This window comes from Panthera uncia, chromosome X (genome assembly GCF_023721935.1).
Source record: "Panthera uncia isolate 11264 chromosome X, Puncia_PCG_1.0, whole genome shotgun sequence".
Taxonomy (NCBI): Eukaryota; Metazoa; Chordata; class Mammalia; order Carnivora; family Felidae; genus Panthera; species Panthera uncia.
The window spans coordinates 103392552-103412555 of NC_064817.1; the positions used below are offsets into that span (position 1 = coordinate 103392552).

Here is a 20004-nt window from a genome sequence, read left to right on the forward strand (position 1 = left end):
TTGACAGCAACATCTAGCCTGGTGTTTGACCAAGCAACTGAACACTATAGCCTAGCCAACTTGACACACAAACTTAACTGTCACAACTAGTGTATTCAAGCTGGGAGGAGTACACCTGTACTAAATTGGCAGGAATAATTTTTTTAAATGTTTATTTATCTTTGACAGAGCGAGCATGAGTGTGGGAGGGGCAGAGAGAGAGGGAGACACAGAATATGAAGCAGGCTCCAGACCCCCAGCTGTCAGCACAGAGCCAGACATGGGGCTCGAACCCATGGACAGTGAGATCATGACCTGAGCCGAAGTCAGATGCTCAACTGACTGAGCCACCCAGGCGCCCCGGCAGGGATAATAGAGACCATTTGTAGGACAAGTAGACTAAATGCAGGACAGCAAGGGGCCTCGGTGTGATAGTTGTTGAAAATTTCTGTGTATTTAACTTATTTAAATAAGAAGTAATTGATATGTGGCAAATTTCCCTTGATTTCATAGGTATTATTAAAATAAGGCATTCCAGGACCCCTGAGATTGACAAATCAAAGCCTCTGTAGCGTTGGTGACAAAGATGATTCAGCAGAGGAAGCTAGTATAAAAATAACCCCAACTTCCTGCTCCTGCCACAGCTGGGTGCCTCAGGGGGAAGTCAGTTTTCAGCATGAATGAGCCGCTGTGGGACCCTATTTCTACTTGTCAAGGCAGAAAGTTTAGCATCTTCTTTCAACATACTGGTAGTCCTAAGAAGAAATCGAGATGATTTGCTAAAGGATTAGAGAGCAAGTAATTCAAAACAGAACACCAAACTGATGTATAAAAAGGAATATTTATCTTTTAAAAATACAACTTTGAACACTACTGACATCTCATTTACAAAGTATTTTCCGGAAGTACTCTTCATTGGCTTTGCTTATTCAGTACATTCTTTTACTTTGAACCAAGACACAACGGAGGGCATGCTTGTGTTATTATAAGCACCAACAACAGCACACAAGAAAAGATCATCTCTGCCTCAAAATGCTAGCCCCAAATCTTCATCCTTTCCCTCTTGTTTCCATCAAGCAGGACTTCCTGACCAGTCCATGTGTGCTCTGCCATTGCAATCTGCCGGTAGGCATCATAGAGCTGGGGTGTCCCCAGCGATCGGCACTCCAGGTGGATGCAGCTGAGCCATTTGCCAGAAGCATCACACACCTGGGCTCATTCATTACCAAGAGTTTTCTACTAAGACTCATATCAACTCTTTGCAAACATTCAGCATGAAGTAAACATAATATTTACAGTAGTACACGGTTTGCAATTCAACACGCTGACAGCAGAAGAAAAGGGACCAACAGACTTTGTAAGAAAGCTAGAGGCAAAAGCATATTAAAATAAATCCCTTCTGCTAGTGTGTGTGTGTGTGTGTGTGTGTACGTGCACATACACATGTGCACGCATGTGTTTTAATTCATAGAAAACTAAACATGCCCTCCTTTAAAAGCAGACTATATACAAGGTGATTCTGAATAGCACATACACATGCCAGTCATACTGGGCACTTGCTTTCTACGAATACATCTAGGTTTTTTTTTTAAATCTGAATTATTGGAGAAAATAACTTTGGAACATTTGTCAACTTTTGGTTCACAGTAATTTTGCAAAAAGCCACAAACCATGCTTTGTCTTTTAAAAGGTGAGCCTGGTCAGGTACCTTCTAGAAGATGCTGTGTTATTCATTTACTGGCTTACTGGGGAGTAGAGAGGCAATGTCAGTCATGGCGTGCCTAGTGTACCTCTCATTCCCCTCACCAGTAGCAACAATAATGTGAGGAGGAGTTTTGAAACACAAATCACATACAAATCATCAAAACATTTCAGTCAACAGTGTTTAAAAAAATACCAAACTCTACAGCAGTAGTACAGACACTGAAAACACCCCAAATACGCTTTAGCCACAGGCCTTTTTCAATACTACTAATAAAAAAAGACAACCAATTGACAGAAAGAGAGGAAGTTACAGCACTTGAGGCTTGAGTCCATTTCTTTTTAGGGCCTGTAGCTTGAGGTGCTGCTCTAGGATCCTTATTTTAACTCAAAAGATATTCCAGGAATGAACTGGCAAACTGAAAGCAACTTCCACTTGAAAACCATTGCTAATACAAATCACTTTTTAAGCTTGTCCAACACACATGTATTTGCAGGATCCCAGGTTGTTAGGCAAAGGGATTCAGGTCAATTTCAAGCCCTCAAAGCCACAGAATTTCCATCTCTTCTCCAGACTGGCTCCAACTCCAGTCATTTCCTGCTTGAAGGTGTGCTGGAGTCGGCTCATGAGACACTCCACGTCACTGGTGCAGATCTGTGGGGCAGAAAGAAGATCTCCATTCAAAAGCAGTCCCACCTTCCAGACAGAGTCCACTGAGGTTTTGTTTTATGCATATCATAACTGCTTTATTTAGGTAATAATTTTCATACGACAGATTCACCAATTTTATGTGTATAGTTTAATGAATTTTAGTAAATTTATATAATTGGGCAACTATCACCACGATTCAATTATAAAACATTCCATTGCCTATAGAAATTTCCTTCATGCCCCTTTGCAGTCCATCATCACTCCCCATCCCTGACTCAGATTTTTTCACTGCAGTTTTGAATTTTTTGGAAAATTTATATATCTGTAATCATACAATATGTATATAGTCTTTTGTGACTAGTTTCTTTCGGTTAGTATGATATTTTTGAGACTTATCACCACTGAGCTTTCTAATGAAAAGAGCTGGTGTCAGTTGTGCAGGGAGGCTTGGGTTTGTAGCCAGCTGAATGACAGCCAGCTGATCAGTGCTGGTGATGCTATGTGCAGGCCTACTGAAGCTGCAAAGCCTTTTGGGAGGGGAGGGAGGCACAGCAGAATTCTTCACACATGCGTTGCTTTACAAAGGAAGAATGACAGAAATAAGGAATTCTCTGTATTCCTACTTCTGTGCATTGTCTCCCTCTCCCCACTTCACATACATGCCCCAATATAAAAACAAAAATGTATGGACCCCTTTAGGACTTGTTTCAGGTGGTCATCTTGACATTAGTAGCAACCTTCCTAACTGTGAACCTTGGGCACTAGGGCTCAGTTGGAGGGTACTAGGGGATCCTGAGAGAAACCCTGAGCTGCTGCCACACTGAATATTCCTGAAGTTGGCGCAAGGGAGCCACCAGTTCTGTTGGCATCACTGCAGGCTCTCTTTGGGAGGTGCTGTCACTACTCCGGTAGGAAGCTGCTCAGGAGAAAATGGGCCTAAAGTAGGAGTGAGGTCATGCTTTCTTCCCAGTGCTAGGAGTAGACTGTAGCCAGTTAAGTGAAAGAAGCACATTGCAGAGTATGTCATATAGAGCTGACTCTCCATTCCAAACCCATAAATATATAATGTTTATAGATACATACATACAATATAGGTGCAGCATATGCATAGAAAATGGTCTGAGATAAGATATGCTAAACTGTTAACAGTGGTCATCCTTGAGGGGTGGGACTGTTGGTAACTTTCACTTTCCCTTCACTATATTTCTATGTTGCTTACATTTTTAACGTAATGTGCATGCATTATTTTTTTACATTTTTTTTAAAAAAGGACCAGATCACTTTTATGTATCACTGACACATAGTTCAATTTCATACCACTTCAACCTACCACTGGGTCTTGGTACTCACATTCCATCCCTCCCTTTGCTGCCAAATGAGCTATTTAATGGCAGAATGGCACCACTTCCCAGAGATAAATGAGGGGGAGCTCTAGCTAGAACTAAAACAAATGCCATGAACAGGATGCATCAGCATAGCTGGATTCCCAAGTGGGCAAGTGCCTCTGTTAAGGGGACATATGCTTAAATGGCTTAGTATTTTGGACATGCAACTATCAGGAATCTGCATTCCAAAGGCACATCTCCAGAGCACTAGATCCTGTGAAATTGTGAATAAAATCCATAAGCAGGATTAACTGAATGCGACTTCTGAAAAAAAAAATTTATCATAGTTTATTTATTCGGAGGGGTCAAGCGTCCCCTCCTGCTTCTGTGAGGTGTTCTGGACTTTCTAGGGAACTAACACCCTCGCTCCCCATGCTTTGTGAGGTCCCCCATAGGCATCCAGGGAAGGAAGTGGCCCATGAGATCAGCTATGAGCGGAACTTGAGTCTGCATTGAAGACTTACTGTCCCATCTGTTCTGTTTTTGCCCCTGCCTTGATTGTTTCAACATAGATAATGGCAGTGGTGATGGTGATGACTTGAATAAGACTTTCGGTTCTGGGGGCACCTGGGTGGCTCAGTCGGTTAAGTGCCTGACTTCGGCTCAGGTCATGATCCTCACGTCATGTTCATGAGTTCTAGCTCTGTGTCAGGCTCAGCGCTGATAGCTCAGAGCCTGCTTGGGATTCTCTGTCTTTCCCTCTCTCTCTGCCCCTCCCTCATTCTCTTTCTCTCTCTCAAAAATAAATAAGCATTAAAAAAAAGACTTTCGATTCTGAACATTACCATTAGCTAGTGGTTAATGGCCCAGTGTAAAAGCCTGACTGGTGAGAGATACTGCTTCATTTTCAGCTTATATGTAAATTAAAGAGAGGAGGAAAATTCTTCTAAGATGTATCTTGGAAGTAGGGTGGTCAGTTCATTCAGGTTTTCTCAGTACTTCCTGCTTCTGGCATTGGGAGTCCCAAGTCCTAGGAAACCCCTTGGTCTCAGACAAATGGAAGCGGATAGTCACCCTACTTGCACGAGGGTGATTCTCACTGAATCGCAGTGAGAGAATAGGTGAGGAAAATTTCCTTAGAGCAATTACTAATGACTTCTGCAATAATTTCTGCAGGAAGAAAATACCCTACATCCCCTTGCATGCCCATTTCAGGACCCCACATACCTTATTATCTAGACGGTGCAAGTAGGAACAGATGTATTCAATGCTTGCTCCAAATGGGTGGACATGAAGAAATGTGGAGATGATCCCTATAGCGACAGTACCATGGAGGTTACACTTGAGAATCATATTCTTTGAGATGACAGCTAACTCACATATACCACGTACTATGGACTGGGCAATATTCTACATTATATATATATTACTCATTTAATCTATACAACAACACACTGCATATGCTGCCTCTCACTACACAATATCACATGTAGAAAAGCTGGCATGTGAGAAGTCACTTCCATCATTCATGATGCCTAAAGACCATTTGAGTTCTACACATCACAATGAATTTGGAATTTTATAATGAATTTAGATTGTGCTGGTTTTTGCAGTTCTTCTGCACAGTCTTTAAATTGGACTTGAGCCTCTTATGCATTAATAATATCTTGCTGTTGTGGCCAAAGTACAAATCAGGTACTTTGGCTGATTCACTTCATGCCTCTCACAAGAGAATTTGCTGATTATATTTGGTTTTATTCTGTGCGTAGCTCTGTAAAGAAAAGCCAAACATTTCACTCACTCAAATGGTCACTAGCATTTTGTTTGTGCTTAGGGCACTAAATCTCTTGAAGTAACACATGTTTTTTTACAGAAGTTTACAGCTTCTGGGAATCTGCACAGTTTCTACTCAGCATAACTATGGGGTGATTGGCAGCTCTCCATACTGCGTTGATTGTTCTGGACATCACATTAATTGTTCTAATACTTCTTTCTCTGGCAACAGGTAGAATATAAATTGTTCAAAGACCTACTATTTCTTTCTTTAATTTTTTTAAATTCCTCTAAATAGACCCAGAATTGAGTTTGTTGAGAACTGACAGGAAATAAAAGCTAAATTTGATTTGGTTTATAGGCTATAACTTGTCTATGCCTTTGAGTGACTGATAAAGAATATCACAAGTTTGAGTTGTAGCTTGAAGTTTAAATCAGTTCTTTGTGAAAATCCTCCAAATATTAGAGGGCAAGGAGGTGGGTTGGGGGATCCAGGAGAAGCTGATGATAGAGTTCAAAATCTGTTTGAAATGGATGCTATTGCTTATAACACTACATTACTCTTAAATGATGAGGTAAATTGAATTGCTATTCCGTGACTCAAACTGAGAAACTTGAATTCTAAAGAAGACAGCCCATGTCCAAAGGAATTCTAGGTGCTACGGCCAAGACAGGCTGTCTGTCAGATGCTGAGGAATAACTCCATAGGTTTCAAAACACTAAGCAGTTTTTGTGAGTTCACACTGAAAAAACCAATTTAAAAAATAGATTTTCCTTTCTGTCAGCCCAAGACTACACTCTTTAAAAAATAAAACAAGAAACACTTATCTTGAGAATCTTCATTTCTACAACTATCCATTCACAGAGGCTTCCTTCTACCCTCAGCTCTTTGACAGGTCTCCCTGTTGCCTAGCCAATTTGTTAAAGAATTCTGAGTTGTAAAATGGAAATAAGTTGTCACTTTTCTTGAGGACTCAATGGCAGATACCCCTGCACATCTTTATTAACATATCAAAGTGTTAAATCTGTCTACAATATCCATTACCAAAGAAGGCAGATAAATCTTTAAGATATGCAGAAGCCAATCAGTGGAGAGAACTCCGGAGGTTGGGGTGGGGCCGCTGTGGGGCTCAGCTTCCTAGAAGGCAGCTGGGATGATCTGTTGACACCCAGTACCCGTCCTTTGGGAATGACTGAATATTTTAGGACCTCAATCTGCTGCTGTTCTCCAAATGGAATACCAAGTCAACAAGCATTTGTGCAGAGTGCTCTAAGTACCAAGTGGTTCTCATTTACTGAGGGCTTCCTATGGGCTGTGCACTGTGCTGAGTGATTCAGATGAATTATTTCATTTAATACTTGCAGCTGCCTGTTGAGATAGGTAATATTATGCCCATTTTGCAGATGGAGGAACTGAAGCTCAGGAAGGAAATGGTAGGGTCAAACAGGAAACCAGGTCTGTGTGATTCCTTGACTGTTTGTTTTATCCTGCCTCTGTGAATGAATTTTTATATAATGAGAACAATTCTAGCATTTATCTCATCAGAGCCCACCAGTGACCAGCACTCCATAGACAGCCTCCAGAGTCATCTGCCTGTAACCTGGGGGGAAAAAACTTCAGAGAGGCCCACGCTGCCTATGGAGGCTCATCTGGAAACCTCTCTGCCAAAGAAGAGTCTGAACCATAACACTGAGTGGAATGAGGGGGCCCAGGTATCCTTGCATAGAGATTTAAAAAATCTATGTGTTTCTCCAGCAGACCCCCTCTTGTGCTTACACCCACACATTTGATGTGCCAGCAACCACTGGAGCTTGAGAAGGACTGGGAGCTGCTGTTACCATTTTTATAAAGTCTATTCTTATTCTTCTCCTGTTGTCTGCACTGTTGTGCTTCCTAAATGCTTAGCGTGTATATTCATCTTAGGTAAAACCCTTCCACCCTCCACCATAGCCAATACATGGGATGTGTGTGTTAGCTTCCTTACCCACTAGCAGTGCTTCACGTTCAGATTTGATAGGACTGCTGTTCAGGGTCTTCTCGAGAGGGTAGTCACTATCTTGGTTTGATGCACAGAGTCTAGAAGCACAGCTTTCCTGCGGGAATAATATGCTTCCTGGGTCAGTTCACCTTACTGGGTAATAGGCTTGGATTCAATTATGCAACAGGGAGCTTCTTAATGTAGTACCTCAAAAGCAATACTGTACAATTTTGATTATTGAATGGAGAGAAAATAGCATTTTTATGCAAAAGCATCAAAGATTATCCAAAACTTCTTAATATGTCTCCAAAACACAGAAAAATTTAGTCATTCATCTTTACCAGGTTTTTTTTTCTGCCTTCAACATTCTTGACTCTAAACAGGTAATCTGGGAGAACCATACCTAAACATTTACTGTCTACTAGATGTCAAACATTGTTAGATATGTATTATCTCCATTCTACAAATGAGGAAAGTGAGGCTGAGGTAAATTAGGTAAGTTGCCCAAGATCACATTTCTAGGAAGTGGTAGAGCTTAGATTTCATGCCAGGCCATCCACTGTTAAAATGACTGTTCTTTTTAATTTTAGGTCCACACTCTGCTAAAGGTAAGCCCCATATCTGAGTGGAGAATCTACAATATAGTTAATCTACTCTCAGATAATCAGCTGTTGGCTTTTGAACTAAAAAGTAGAGATTCTATTTATTATCAGCTCTGTCTTCTCTCTGATAAGGACATTATCAGTTAGGATATTCCTGACTTTACATCAAGAAATGACCACGATCAAAATATTACTCAAGTGGCTTTCTTTGTTGTTGAAAGTTTTCTCCTTCTGAGCATAGCAGGTATGCTTCATAAGAGATACTCAGGTGAAACTCATGACCAACCATTAAACTGAAAAATACTGCCAGACCTTTCCTGGATCTTTCTTTCTCTCTTTGGGCACTGAGAACATCTTTTCTGTATTATAAATGTGAAGGAAGAGCCTTGGGAAGAAGGAATAAAAAAATCACTGCTTTGGGTCTTACTTCTCTTAGAAAAGAAAATGCTGGGGAAATGCTCCTGGGTGGGGCGGATCATGGCTGACTCAAATGCTTTGTCACTTCGTCCCTTCCACAAGCCCTCAGCATGGAGAGGATTCCTTCTGTTTTCTTTAAAGATGACTTCAAAGCTTCTAGGATGTTGCCCCTGAATGAAGTGAATGGTCTATGCTGCAAGACATGTTGTTTAGTGGATTTACAGGCTTCCTGGCAGTAGTCAGAAGGGAAGCTTTTCTTGATGACCTACTCAATCTTTGGCCTTTAGAATCCAATCCAGGCAGTAACCATCATGCCAAGATTGATTTAAAATACTGGCTCACTTCTAAGCCATGGGTTGTACATCTTGTTCTAACCCCCTTAAAACATTAAATGATCCAGTAAGCCATTTCTTAAGTGTGAAAGTTTAACAGATTGGGTTGATTTAAGATGTAAAGGCATCCTGAGAAGTTTTACACATCCTGAATAGAAATGTAGCCTTACTGAAACCTGACTTCAATTTTATTATAGCTTGCATTTAATAAATTAGAAGGTATATTGGAAGGATGCTTATCATCTTTAATTTTACTGGCAGATTCAAAGAGCTAGCTTTCTGCAGTAAGATAGACAGAAGTCACGCTGTTATACCGCAAACCACTGACAATAACTCATACTGTGGTTTGCTGTCAAGAAACCCAAACAAAACCCAAAGAGATCCCTCCTCACCAGAACTTATTGCCTTCCTTTCAACATGAAATTTTTTTTTGCAGTCTGATGTAATGGTACTTTGCTTCCTAACCTAATTGTGTCAGGATGGAATATTTGGTCACAAATCAGCTTCCCAGAGAAGATCGGTTTATAATGAACTGTCATGACTTTCTCTGAAAGCAGCTTTGTTTACTGTAACAGGAAAAAAAACCATTCTGAGTCACATTTTCCTGATTATCAGTTGGATCTCTTTTCTTCTCCTTTTTAGCTGCCACTTTGTGGTATATTCAAGTTCAGAATGGAAAACAGACTTAGGCATAATATGTTAAGTTTCTTCTATGTCATTTGATCTCTTGCTTCTTTAAATGAAATACTTTACAAAGCAGAAAGTGGCTTACACTAAAGCGCTAAAGATGACCTTACACTAGAAATGCCCTTAATATGTCGTGTCAATCCTAAAGAATGATTCTAAGCATGACATCATTGGCATAGCCTCATGCCTATTTATAGTCTTCTGGTTACGCACTCCATTTTATGCAAGAAGCAAAACAGCTATGTAGCAGCTCCGAAACACTTTAGCAGCTTGAAAAGGATGAGGAAATTCCTGCTACACAGAGAAGTGTTGGCACTTTTCAATTAAATGCTTGATAAATGAATTTCTCTGGGATTGTGCTCGTTTCTTTAATAGCACCCACAAAACTGGAAAGTGAGCTGGTTTTATGAAGTGGAAGAATTAAAAGCATATTGCAAATGGCCTCCAGAAGAAAACACTTTCAATCATTTGTTTCAACTACACCAAGGCTGCCAGTTCTTAATGGCACTCTGGGGGAAGTCACTATGCTGGGCAAACACACCCAGGGCCTGCACACACTGCATCTTCCTGAGCTGAGCACAGGAGATAAAAAGCATGAGCTCTTATGGAACAGTAGCATTGTTGATTTCTGGTTCTTGGTCTAAGCTCCTAATCTCTTCCTTCTGAGACGTTAAAATCAGGTAGTTATGGTCAATGGGCCTTCCTTTTCAGAGGTTAGCTTTGGTTGGATGTTCAGGCATACAGACAGTTAGAGAGAGGTATGGTTGGGAGACACCATCCGTAGACATTAACACCTTAAGTAGACTGGGCACCAGATTCATGCTTGTGACACATTAACTCATCCAGATGTTAGTAGACTCCCTAAGAGGCCCTCATCGGCAGTTCTTATTGCTGCAAAGTCCCATTTTACCCTTCCATGTTGCTATTATCTAGCTTTAGAATATTCTTTGTGTTTACTTTCCACACATTTTCTCCCCTTTTGGTTTTGGTTATTTCATCTGCATCTTCTCATTATTACACTAGATGGAGTGTCTGCAAAGAAATGCCAATGTTCTAGCTGTACTTGTGTTTCTTCCTTTAATGAAATGCTTCATTAAAGGTATTCTCTGTCACGTGGGTTTTCTATGTTGTTATTTGCGTGGTAAGATGAAGCCAGAATGAGGTGTACGCTCTGGTCTTTTCCAAGATGGAAAGACTGAAGAACTGTAGGGATGGACTAATCTTTTTATTAATTGAAGAGTATATTCTCCAGAATCCTTAGATATGCCAAGGACTCACATCTAAAGGCACAGCCCTTCATTCACGAATTACCCCCAGAGAGGGGGCTTTTAATTCCCATTCAGCCAAGCATTCCACATTGATTCCTACTGCAGTAACTTCCAGGGCATTTTCATTGTCACTGAAAAGGGGGGGAAAGGGTAAGGGAACAGGTTCACATAGAACTGATATACCTTTTCTTTAAGGTTTTCCAACATTTTTTCCACCTGTAGCTTGTCATCTTTGACTTTTTCAAGTTCAGCTTCTTTTCTTTTGTACTCCTCTTGGACTTTGAGTAGATGCTACAAGAAAAACCAAAAACAATCAAGTCTTCAGAAGCCACACTTCATTTAAAAATCCTGGGTGAAGTTAGATAGTAGGATGGCCTGCCTCACTTCCTCCCAGCTCACACAATCATTTCTCCATGCAGATCTAGATACCAAAGGGAAAATCAAGGTACTTTTTACTTAAAGTTATTTTATCTAGCTCTTGGGACCTTCCTTTGGATTTGTTCATATTTTAGAAAATGTCTGAGAAACTAATTGATCTAATCACTTAACTTTCCTATTCCAGCCAGGGCTAAGGATACGATGTAGTTAATCCCATGTGGACAGTTTCTTGATTGCTGCATAGAACTTAATGTTGGAAAGCATCCTTTCAAATAGCCATTTTCCAAGCTTAGTTCAATTTCTGTGAGGAAAGTAGTAAAGAACCCACATTTCACAAATGTTTGTTTCCATATCAGTAGGCAAGGAACTGGATTTATCATTGCTAATGATGACAAAAATACTATTTATTTAGCATCTAAAATATGTCACATTGTGGAAAGAGTTTCATATGTGTGACTTCATATGAACCTCAAATAACCCTATGATATAATCCTGAGATTTACAGAAGTTCAGTGCTTTGCCTAAGGCCATTCAGATAGTAAGTGACAGAGTCAAGATTTAAACCCAGGCTGGGACCACCTCACAGTCCATGATCTTAACCACTATGTTAGACTGTACTTCTTTTGGGGATAAGATGAGAGAACTTTGATCTTGTTTACAAGGCTGTTTTCCAATAAAAAGTAATAAAAATGAGTGAAATTAATTTGTCAGGATGTAGAGACCTAATTTTCTCTGAGGCCTCTGAAGTGATGAAATGGAAAAAAAAAAGAGTTCACCATCTTTAAATTGTATTTAAGTAGCAGAACTGTCCTTATGTGGAATGGTTTCGAAATCAAGGTAAGAGGGAAAAACAACAACAAAAATGTTTCCAAAGTTTTACTTTTCAGAGGCTTGCAAAAGACTGCTGGAAGAACTAAAAGACACAGTACAATGTACATTGTCAAAATTCTTTGAAGTTTAGCTGAGGAGATTCATTTTTTTGTGGAAAGATCTCTGATATATTTTACATGTCCTAATTAAATTCCATAGTGACAATAAAAGGAAGGTAAGCATTACTTCACACATTTTGCTAATAGAAAAGGTGAAATATTAATGTGATATTGCTTGTCACTCAGGAAGACAGTTGTAGCAGAAGTAATAGGAACATGGGACTCTTAGTGCCAGAAGAGACTCCTTGTTCACAATTTGTGATTTCCAACCAGCAATAAGCTTTGCCCTAGATAATTCCAAGGCATACAATTAAAAAAATTATTGCTCCATTTAAATTGTAAGGAAAATGGTCGGTAGTCTGGCAAGATGGAAGAGGATAGTACCTTTACTCAGAAATACTACTCCTTTATTATGATGAGAACAGATGTTGATATCTCTTTAATTGTAGGCTCACTGTAGTGATGGCTACATAAAACATCTAGATGTTGAGCATCTATTACACAATGTTGTATTTGAATGCAATTACAGTTGGATGCACCTATTTACTTTACTTTTTATACTTGTAATAATGTGCAGGTAAACTCATTCACATAAATGACTGAAAACAAACCAAAGCAAAATAAAAGCAAATTGGTGTTATGTGCCCAAAGCATTGATACTGACAAAACAAGGGTAGGATTCCTGCCATTTCTCCTAAAAGGCTGTATTGTCCAGCACTGGATCAAGTAAATACTTATTCACCAGCACTTTTTCATATCTAAGTAAGTGAGGTTCTTCATAAAGACCCTGAGGCCCTTTCCAGATCCCCAAGTACCTTCTGAAGCTTAAAGATTAGATTATGTTCAGTGTAGTTTTATTGTTAAGTGTTTTCACTGAATCTTCATTCTTCGAAAAGTGGTGACCCACGGCTACATCTGTATTGGCCAGAATATTTCATTAACCACCACCCATGATCCCTTCCTCAGCTATGACAGAGAACAGGCTGTCAAGAAGAAGAAGAAACTTGCTATCCTATTTGCTTGTGAGGGACCCTCATTCAGGTGAGGAGCTGGCGCCGGCTTTCCGAAAAGCTCAGAAAACCAAGGGCCTTTACCTGTTGCATTCCTTGCAGGGCTTGCTGCAGGAGTTTCAGCTGCTGCTCCTTGTTTGGGTCGTCTTCTCTGTGGGCTTTGCCCTGCTCTTGCTTCAGCAGTTCTACCTCATTCCGATAGGCATCGAGCTGCCAACGGAGGCTGTCATTTTCTTCCTTCAAAGCTTCTGCCTGTGACACTAAGGCTGAACAATCAATATAAAGTCAAACATCCGTATATCCACATTCCTTTGGGGTTCATCTCGGTACCATAAAAACTTAGTATTTTTTAGTTGATGTGTATAAAAAGACTCTTGAGCAACTTAGGTTTGAGTTGCCCATGGCAGCAAGAGATGGACACAAAAGCCCACAGCACCATTTTTGTAAATGAACACAGCAGTCCAACATACTGAAGTCATTGTCATGTTTCCTACTCGTCACCCCAAATACAATCATGATGTTTCCAGCTACCATTGGTTACTTTTATTTGGGAGGCAGCAAATGATAAGAGCTTTGTCATAACAGAGTATAGGACTAATTGTCTTGAACTGACATCTGTCCACACAGTAATTTTTGTGGCAGTTGTTTTTAAAAATGTAGCCTTCCTTGCCTGTTCTCCCGAGGAAAGGTAGATATACAAATTAAGACACAAGACTTCTGGTCTCTGGTCTGGTGTGTAAGGAGTTTACAAGTCACCATTCCATCCTAATGACAAGTAAATGCTGAATAAGCTGAAAGATCAACAACTCTCCTTAGATCCATCAGAGAAGTGAAGTCACAGGGCTGCAACTGGACAGACAGGTGAATACAAAGAATCACAACTTACCAAGCTGAAAACCTATGAGCAGAAAGTTCCACAGGAACCAGGGGCAAGCAAGAAAACATAAACTGTAATTGGCTAATTGCTGGAGGCTCAGTGTGGACAAGTCTGTGATTTGAAAAGTCCAGAGGCACCTAGTCATAGTGAGGTCTCTATACTTTAGTGAGTTTTACCTCTAGGAGCACAACCAAGTTCTTGCAATGACTATTGGAGAAAAATCCCCTTGTGCTTCCATTGGGGGTGGGGAAGGAGAAACCATTTTGAAATATACCAGAGCATTCTGTTCTTCTTAACAAGGCCTGCCTTCAGAAGAAACTATTTTACCATAGCCTAACCTGCTAGCCTAACGTGCTATTACCAGAGCCTAACTGACCTGGAGAAGGGAAATACCCAAATATACACCCTTTTAGCCATCCTGCCACAACTAAGGTTGGTGAGGGGGGAACTGATAAACATTTGTGAAGTTCACAGTCCAGAGGCATATGATCACTAAAAGACTGAGATCCAATCACAGGACTATAGAATGCTTCCATTACCTTACTGCCACACTGCTAAAGTCCTATTTACTAGAGTTTTTTTTTTTTCACCCAGTACATCCTGTCAGATTTCAACAAAAAATTACAAGGCATACTAAAAGGTACAAAAACACACTTTGAAGAGACTGAACATGGATCAGAACAAGAGTCAGATATAGCATGCATGTTGGAATTATCACATCAGGAATATAAAACAACTATGATTAGTATGCTAAGGGCTTTAATGGGAAAAGTAGATAACATGCAAGAACAGATGGATAATGTCAATGGAGAGATGGAAATTCTAAGAAAGAATCAAATAGAAATGCTAGAGATAAAAAAATACTGTAACGGAAATGAAAAAAAGTAATATTAATTATTAAAAGACGGGACATGCCTGGCCAAAGAATCTCTGAGCTTGAGGATATGACAATAGGAACTGCCCAAACTTAGAAGCAAAGAGAAAAAATCCTGGAAAAAAAAACCCATGAACTATGGGACAATCACAAAAGATACACATAATGAGAATATTAGAAATGAAGGAAAGAAAGGAATAGAAGCAATATGTGAAGCATTAATGGCTGAAAAATTCCTCAAATTATTACCAGGAAGTTCAGAGAACATCATACAGGGTAAATGCCAAGAAATTAGACCTGAAAAGACACCTCACCAAAGACATATTAGTGGCAAGTAAGCATCATCATATGTCATATGTCATACATCATTAGGGAATTACAAATTAAAATAACAATGAGATACCACTACACACCTATTAGAATTGTGAAAACCCAAAACAATGACAACACCAAGTGCTGGCCAGGATGTGGAGCAAACAAAAACTCTCTTTCAAGGAGGTCACTTGTTGGGATGAGCACTGGGTGCTGTATATAAGTGATGAATATCGGGTTCTACTCCTGAAACCAATACTACACTGTATGTTAACTAATTTGAATTTAAGTAAATAATGTATTCTAAAAAAAGAAATAAAACAAACAAAAAAAACCCTTCTCTTTCACTGCTGGTTGCTTTCATTGCTGGTGTTTCATTCAGGCACGTTGGAAGATACTTTGGCAATTTCTTATAAAACTAAACATATTCTTAGCATACAATCTAGCAACTGTGGTCCTTTGTATTTACTCAAGTGAACTAAAAACCTATGTCCTCCCAAAAATATGCACAAGGATTTTATAGCAGATTTATTCTGGAAGTTTTCTAATTGCTCAGACTTGGAAACAACTGCAATGTTCTTTAGTAGATTAATGCATAAACAAACTGTGGTACATCCAGAAATGGAATATTAGTGCTAAAAAGAAATGAGTGATCAAGCGATGAAAAGACCTGGAGGAAATGTAAATGCTTATTACTAAGTGAAAGAAGCTTATTTAAAAGGCTATATAACTTATGACATTCTGGCAAAGGCAAAATGATGGAATCAGTAAAAAGATTAAAAAAAAACCCAACCCTAACCTGGTTGCCAGGGGTTGAGGGGGTAGGAAAAGATGAATAGGCTGAAAATAGAGGATTTTTAAAGCAGTGAAACTATTCTTTATGATACTATAATTGTGGATACATACATTTTAAACATTTTCCAAACCATAGAATGTATAACACCAAGAGTGAACCCTAATGCTAACTAGGAACTTTGAATGATAACCATGTATTCAGTGATTGTAACCAATGTACTCCTGTGGTGCGGGATGTCAATAGTGGGAGCAGCTGTATGTGTGTGGAGGTGGAGACAGGGTGTTTGGAAACTCTTTACTTCTTGTTCAATATTGTTGTAAATCTAAGACTGCTCTAAATATTAAAAATTAATGTATTAATTAAAAAAAACCTAAAACACACGAGGAAACCTTGGTTAGCTTTATTTATGAGTATGGCACATTTTTCAAGGTCAAAAATCACAAAAGCTATTTCAAAATATTTAATCAAAGGATTTTCATTCATTTGCCAACACTGAGTACCTTCTCTGTATCAGGTTATGATAATGGTAAAAAATGAGATTCCACTAATCTCTATGGTTTACAGTCCAAATTAATAGAAACATTTGTAGTTTATTCCAGTTTTGATTCCTAACACAGGATAAACCCCAGAAAAGAGACATCAAAATGGATCAAATTAGAAACCTGTACATTAAATATATAAGAATGTTAAAAGGAAACTTGTCAAAGGTGTGATTTTTTTCAGCTACTTATGGGGAGGGATTTTGGGTCGAAGAAAGTAAAAGAAAGTCATAGATATCAAATCTTCAAGATTAGCTATAAGTGGTGGAAGAAGAGTTTTCTAAAGGGATTTCAAAGACCAGATTCATGCTGTACATTATAAATGGAAACAAGCTGTGCTTTACAAAGATGAAATATAGAGAAGAAACCCACATTCTGAGTGTGAAAACACCCCCTATTCCTAAAAGGAGGCTGCTTTTGCTTGGGGGGGGGGCGGTTTGCAGGGTTTAATTCCATGCTTTCAACCTTAGGGTTTTCCTAAAACAATCAGGTTCCAATGTAGGCTGGTGTGATCAGATTGTCTGCCCAAATTAGAGTGGCAACACTTCCTATTATATGTCAGCGCACACATTTGTTTTTTGTGGATGGCCATGTAATTATCCTGATATGGCAGTTTTAAACCCTGCATTTTAGTTCTAAAAAGAAATCACAAAAATTTGTGGCATGAAACCTTCGTTGTATATTTGGTTTTATTACTGATTTTAATTTTTACCATAATCATACAGCTTTTGTGTCTTTGAAGAGAAAGCCGTTACACAGAGGGTTGGAGTCCCAGCACTCTAAATACTATCTATCCTTGTCATCTCTTCCAGCAGCTGGGATACTTGTCATTGGGCAGGAAGCACCCCTCACAATCACAACACCAAAAGAAGATGCTAAAAGTGAAGATGACTGTATATAGGAAACTCTATGGCAAAAGGGCCATTAGCTATGTGCCAAACGGCAAGAAATATTTGATTTGCTTGCTGGGTCAGTACCAAGGATAGCATCTTGAGCTGGAGTTCTGAAAAACACAGAGGTTACTCTGTAAATCAAGTGACTGCTACAGATAGACATTTATTTCTGCTTTGGTTTGCATGTTTGTCCTCTGGCAAGCCATGCGGCTCAATACTAGTGATATTTCATCTTCCCCCTTTTGTTTCTTCTTGTACTGCAGGCCATTGATTATGCTATGTCTTACAAGTCATGTGGAGAAACATGGAACAGAAAAGGGCAGCGATCCAGGAGCATGGTTAGAGGCATAGTCTCCAGTTTAAAAGTGAAACTTTTCCCTCTGAGCAAATGAGGAGGAAAGACTGCTTCTCTCCCTGGGGAAAGGGCATGCTGATAAGCAGAGATAGATACCTGCAGCCAAGTGGGAACAGATAATCATCTCCTCAGATTGGACGTGTCACTAAGCAAAAGAGAATGTGATCTCCTTTAATGCCACCAGGGCACCTTACTTAAGAAATGTATTTCCCACTCCCTGAAATGAGGGTTTTTGTCATTTTAATGAGGACACCAAGTCTTTACTTTCACAGACCTAATATTAATTGGGCACATTTCTGAAGTTGGAGTTCTTTGTACATTGCCAGAGCATTGAAAAGTTCAATATTACCTTTTAATAATATGTTTGAGTAGGTGAATCCATCAGTCTTGATACTAAAGAGCATAGTACAGTGAATTTATTCATATCTTGCCATCATTAGTTCTCAGCTGTTCCTTTTTGACTATTTCCTATATGGGAAAACCATTTCTCTTTATGGGGATTGCTCCTCAGACCTGAAGGCTGCGAGTTCATTATGGCAATATGAAAGTACGAAGGCAGCTGTGAACTCTTTTTAGAGGAACCATTGAGAGCAAAATCCCAGATATGTTTTTCTATAACAAAAGATCTGAAAGGATTTTGTGCCATTAAAAAATTAACGGCTAAGTTTCTTCAGTGGTGCAAAGAAAACAACAATTTTAATGGAAGTAAATTCAGGGGGTTGGCCACCCTCACAAAGCAGCATTACAAGAGATGCTTACAAAATGTTACCAAATTATTGAAGGAAGATGTTTAACATATGTTACCAAATTATAGAAGGTAAACTGTGCAACATTCCTCTCAAGGTTCATATAAAAAGTTTGAGCTGGAGTGATTCACAAAGAAAAAAAGCCAAAAAGGAAATTTTGAGAGAAAGAGAGGGACATATGAGTAGTTGCAGGCCAGTTCAGGCAAAATTTGAAGTGAGTTTCCTGACCTCCCAAAGGTTTGCTTTCCTTACCTCTGCAGGTCATTACTCCAATGAGGCTCCTGCCAGTATGGATGCACCAGAAACAGACTTCATTGTTTCTTCTCTGAACTCTCTAAATTCCCCTCTCAAAGCAAGTATCTTCATCTGTCAGTTGTCCCACTGCCCCTCATCACCCTCAGACTGCTCTCGTTCCTTGCTAGGACCTTTAATCTCTTGAAGTGGCCTACTTCACCCAGTCCATTAACTATTTTCTGGCTAAACAGATTCTACTGCAAACTCCTTGGTACCCTGTATTCCTTCACCCTCCTGAAAACCTTTGGCCAGTCTTACCATGCCAGTTCCTAGTTCATGGCCACTTGACTCAACCTTCTCTGCACCTTACCCTGGGCTGCAGAGGACTCTTATAGGAAGGTGCGTAGCTGAGCAGTCCTGGTCAATACAGACTCATGTTGGTCCTTGCTGCTGGGTCTCTTACCTCTCACTGATTTCTTCCTTTCATCCTGCCCAGGGCATTTATTCCAGGTCTGCTCCTGTCTCTTCATGGTCTCATTTCCAAATCACTTCCCTAATCAAGAGTTGACCAATCTCTTGCTATATGGAGAAGCATGGGATGCATATATACTTTTAGCTTCACCTCGCTTATCTCAGAGGAAGAGGATTCTTCCCTCTCTGAAGAAAACTCCACCTGAATTTGGATCACTCCCCGTTCTTCTCCAGGATTCCACTTCCATAATTATCCACAAGTACTCTTTCATTCTCAAGCATCTTCAACCTCACTCTCTCCATGGCCTCCTTCCCTTCTATTGAACAACAAACAACAATTTAACTTTAACTTTGTTACCAATTCCAGTTACCATTTACAATACCTGCATTTATTTTTGCTCAGCACCCAACTCTTTGACCTGTGGACTCTGTCCACTTTCTCTCCTCAATGTCATATGTTCTGGCCCCTACCTCTATCACTTTACTAAAATAGTTCTGGCTCAACACTGTCCTCAATTCCTTCCTTCTTTAGAATATCTGATGATGCTGATTATTTCTACTTCTATACATTCTTCTTGTGGGCTCTATAATCCAATGTTTTTCTAGTTTTCTTTCAGCCTCTTAGACTGCTCTTTTTCTAACTCCTCTGCAGTCTCCTCTTTCTTTCCTTCTCCCTTACTGTGGGGTGGCCATCAAAGTTCTGTATTTAGCCTTTTACTATTCGCCAGGCTTCAGCCAACACCTCTGTACTACCATCTTCTATTCCTTCCACTTTCTTCAACCCTGATTTTAATATAAATCTCATATCTATTTCATAATTACCTACTATCTGAAACTGATCTCATATTCTATAAATCAGTCCCATGCACTAGTAC

General features: G+C 39.6%; 1 protein-coding gene across 2 annotated transcripts in view; it reads right to left on the bottom strand.

The window, feature by feature from the left end:
- Positions 1 to 734: 734 nt before the first annotated feature.
- Positions 735 to 20004, bottom strand: part of ENOX2 (ecto-NOX disulfide-thiol exchanger 2) — a 263903-nt gene continuing 244633 nt past the window's right edge. The window contains exons 8-12 of one of the 2 annotated variants that reach the window (XM_049644289.1): positions 13117 to 13298; positions 10899 to 11006; positions 7416 to 7524; positions 4885 to 4970; positions 735 to 2335 (exon numbers count right to left, since the gene is read on the bottom strand). In XM_049644289.1, coding sequence (XP_049500246.1) covers positions 2204 to 2335; positions 4885 to 4970; positions 7416 to 7524; positions 10899 to 11006; positions 13117 to 13298 — 617 coding nt within the window. In that variant the 3' untranslated portion in view covers positions 735 to 2203. The remainder of the gene's footprint in view (positions 2336 to 4884; positions 4971 to 7415; positions 7525 to 10898; positions 11007 to 13116; positions 13299 to 20004) is intronic. The other variant, XM_049644290.1, reaches the window with a different exon arrangement.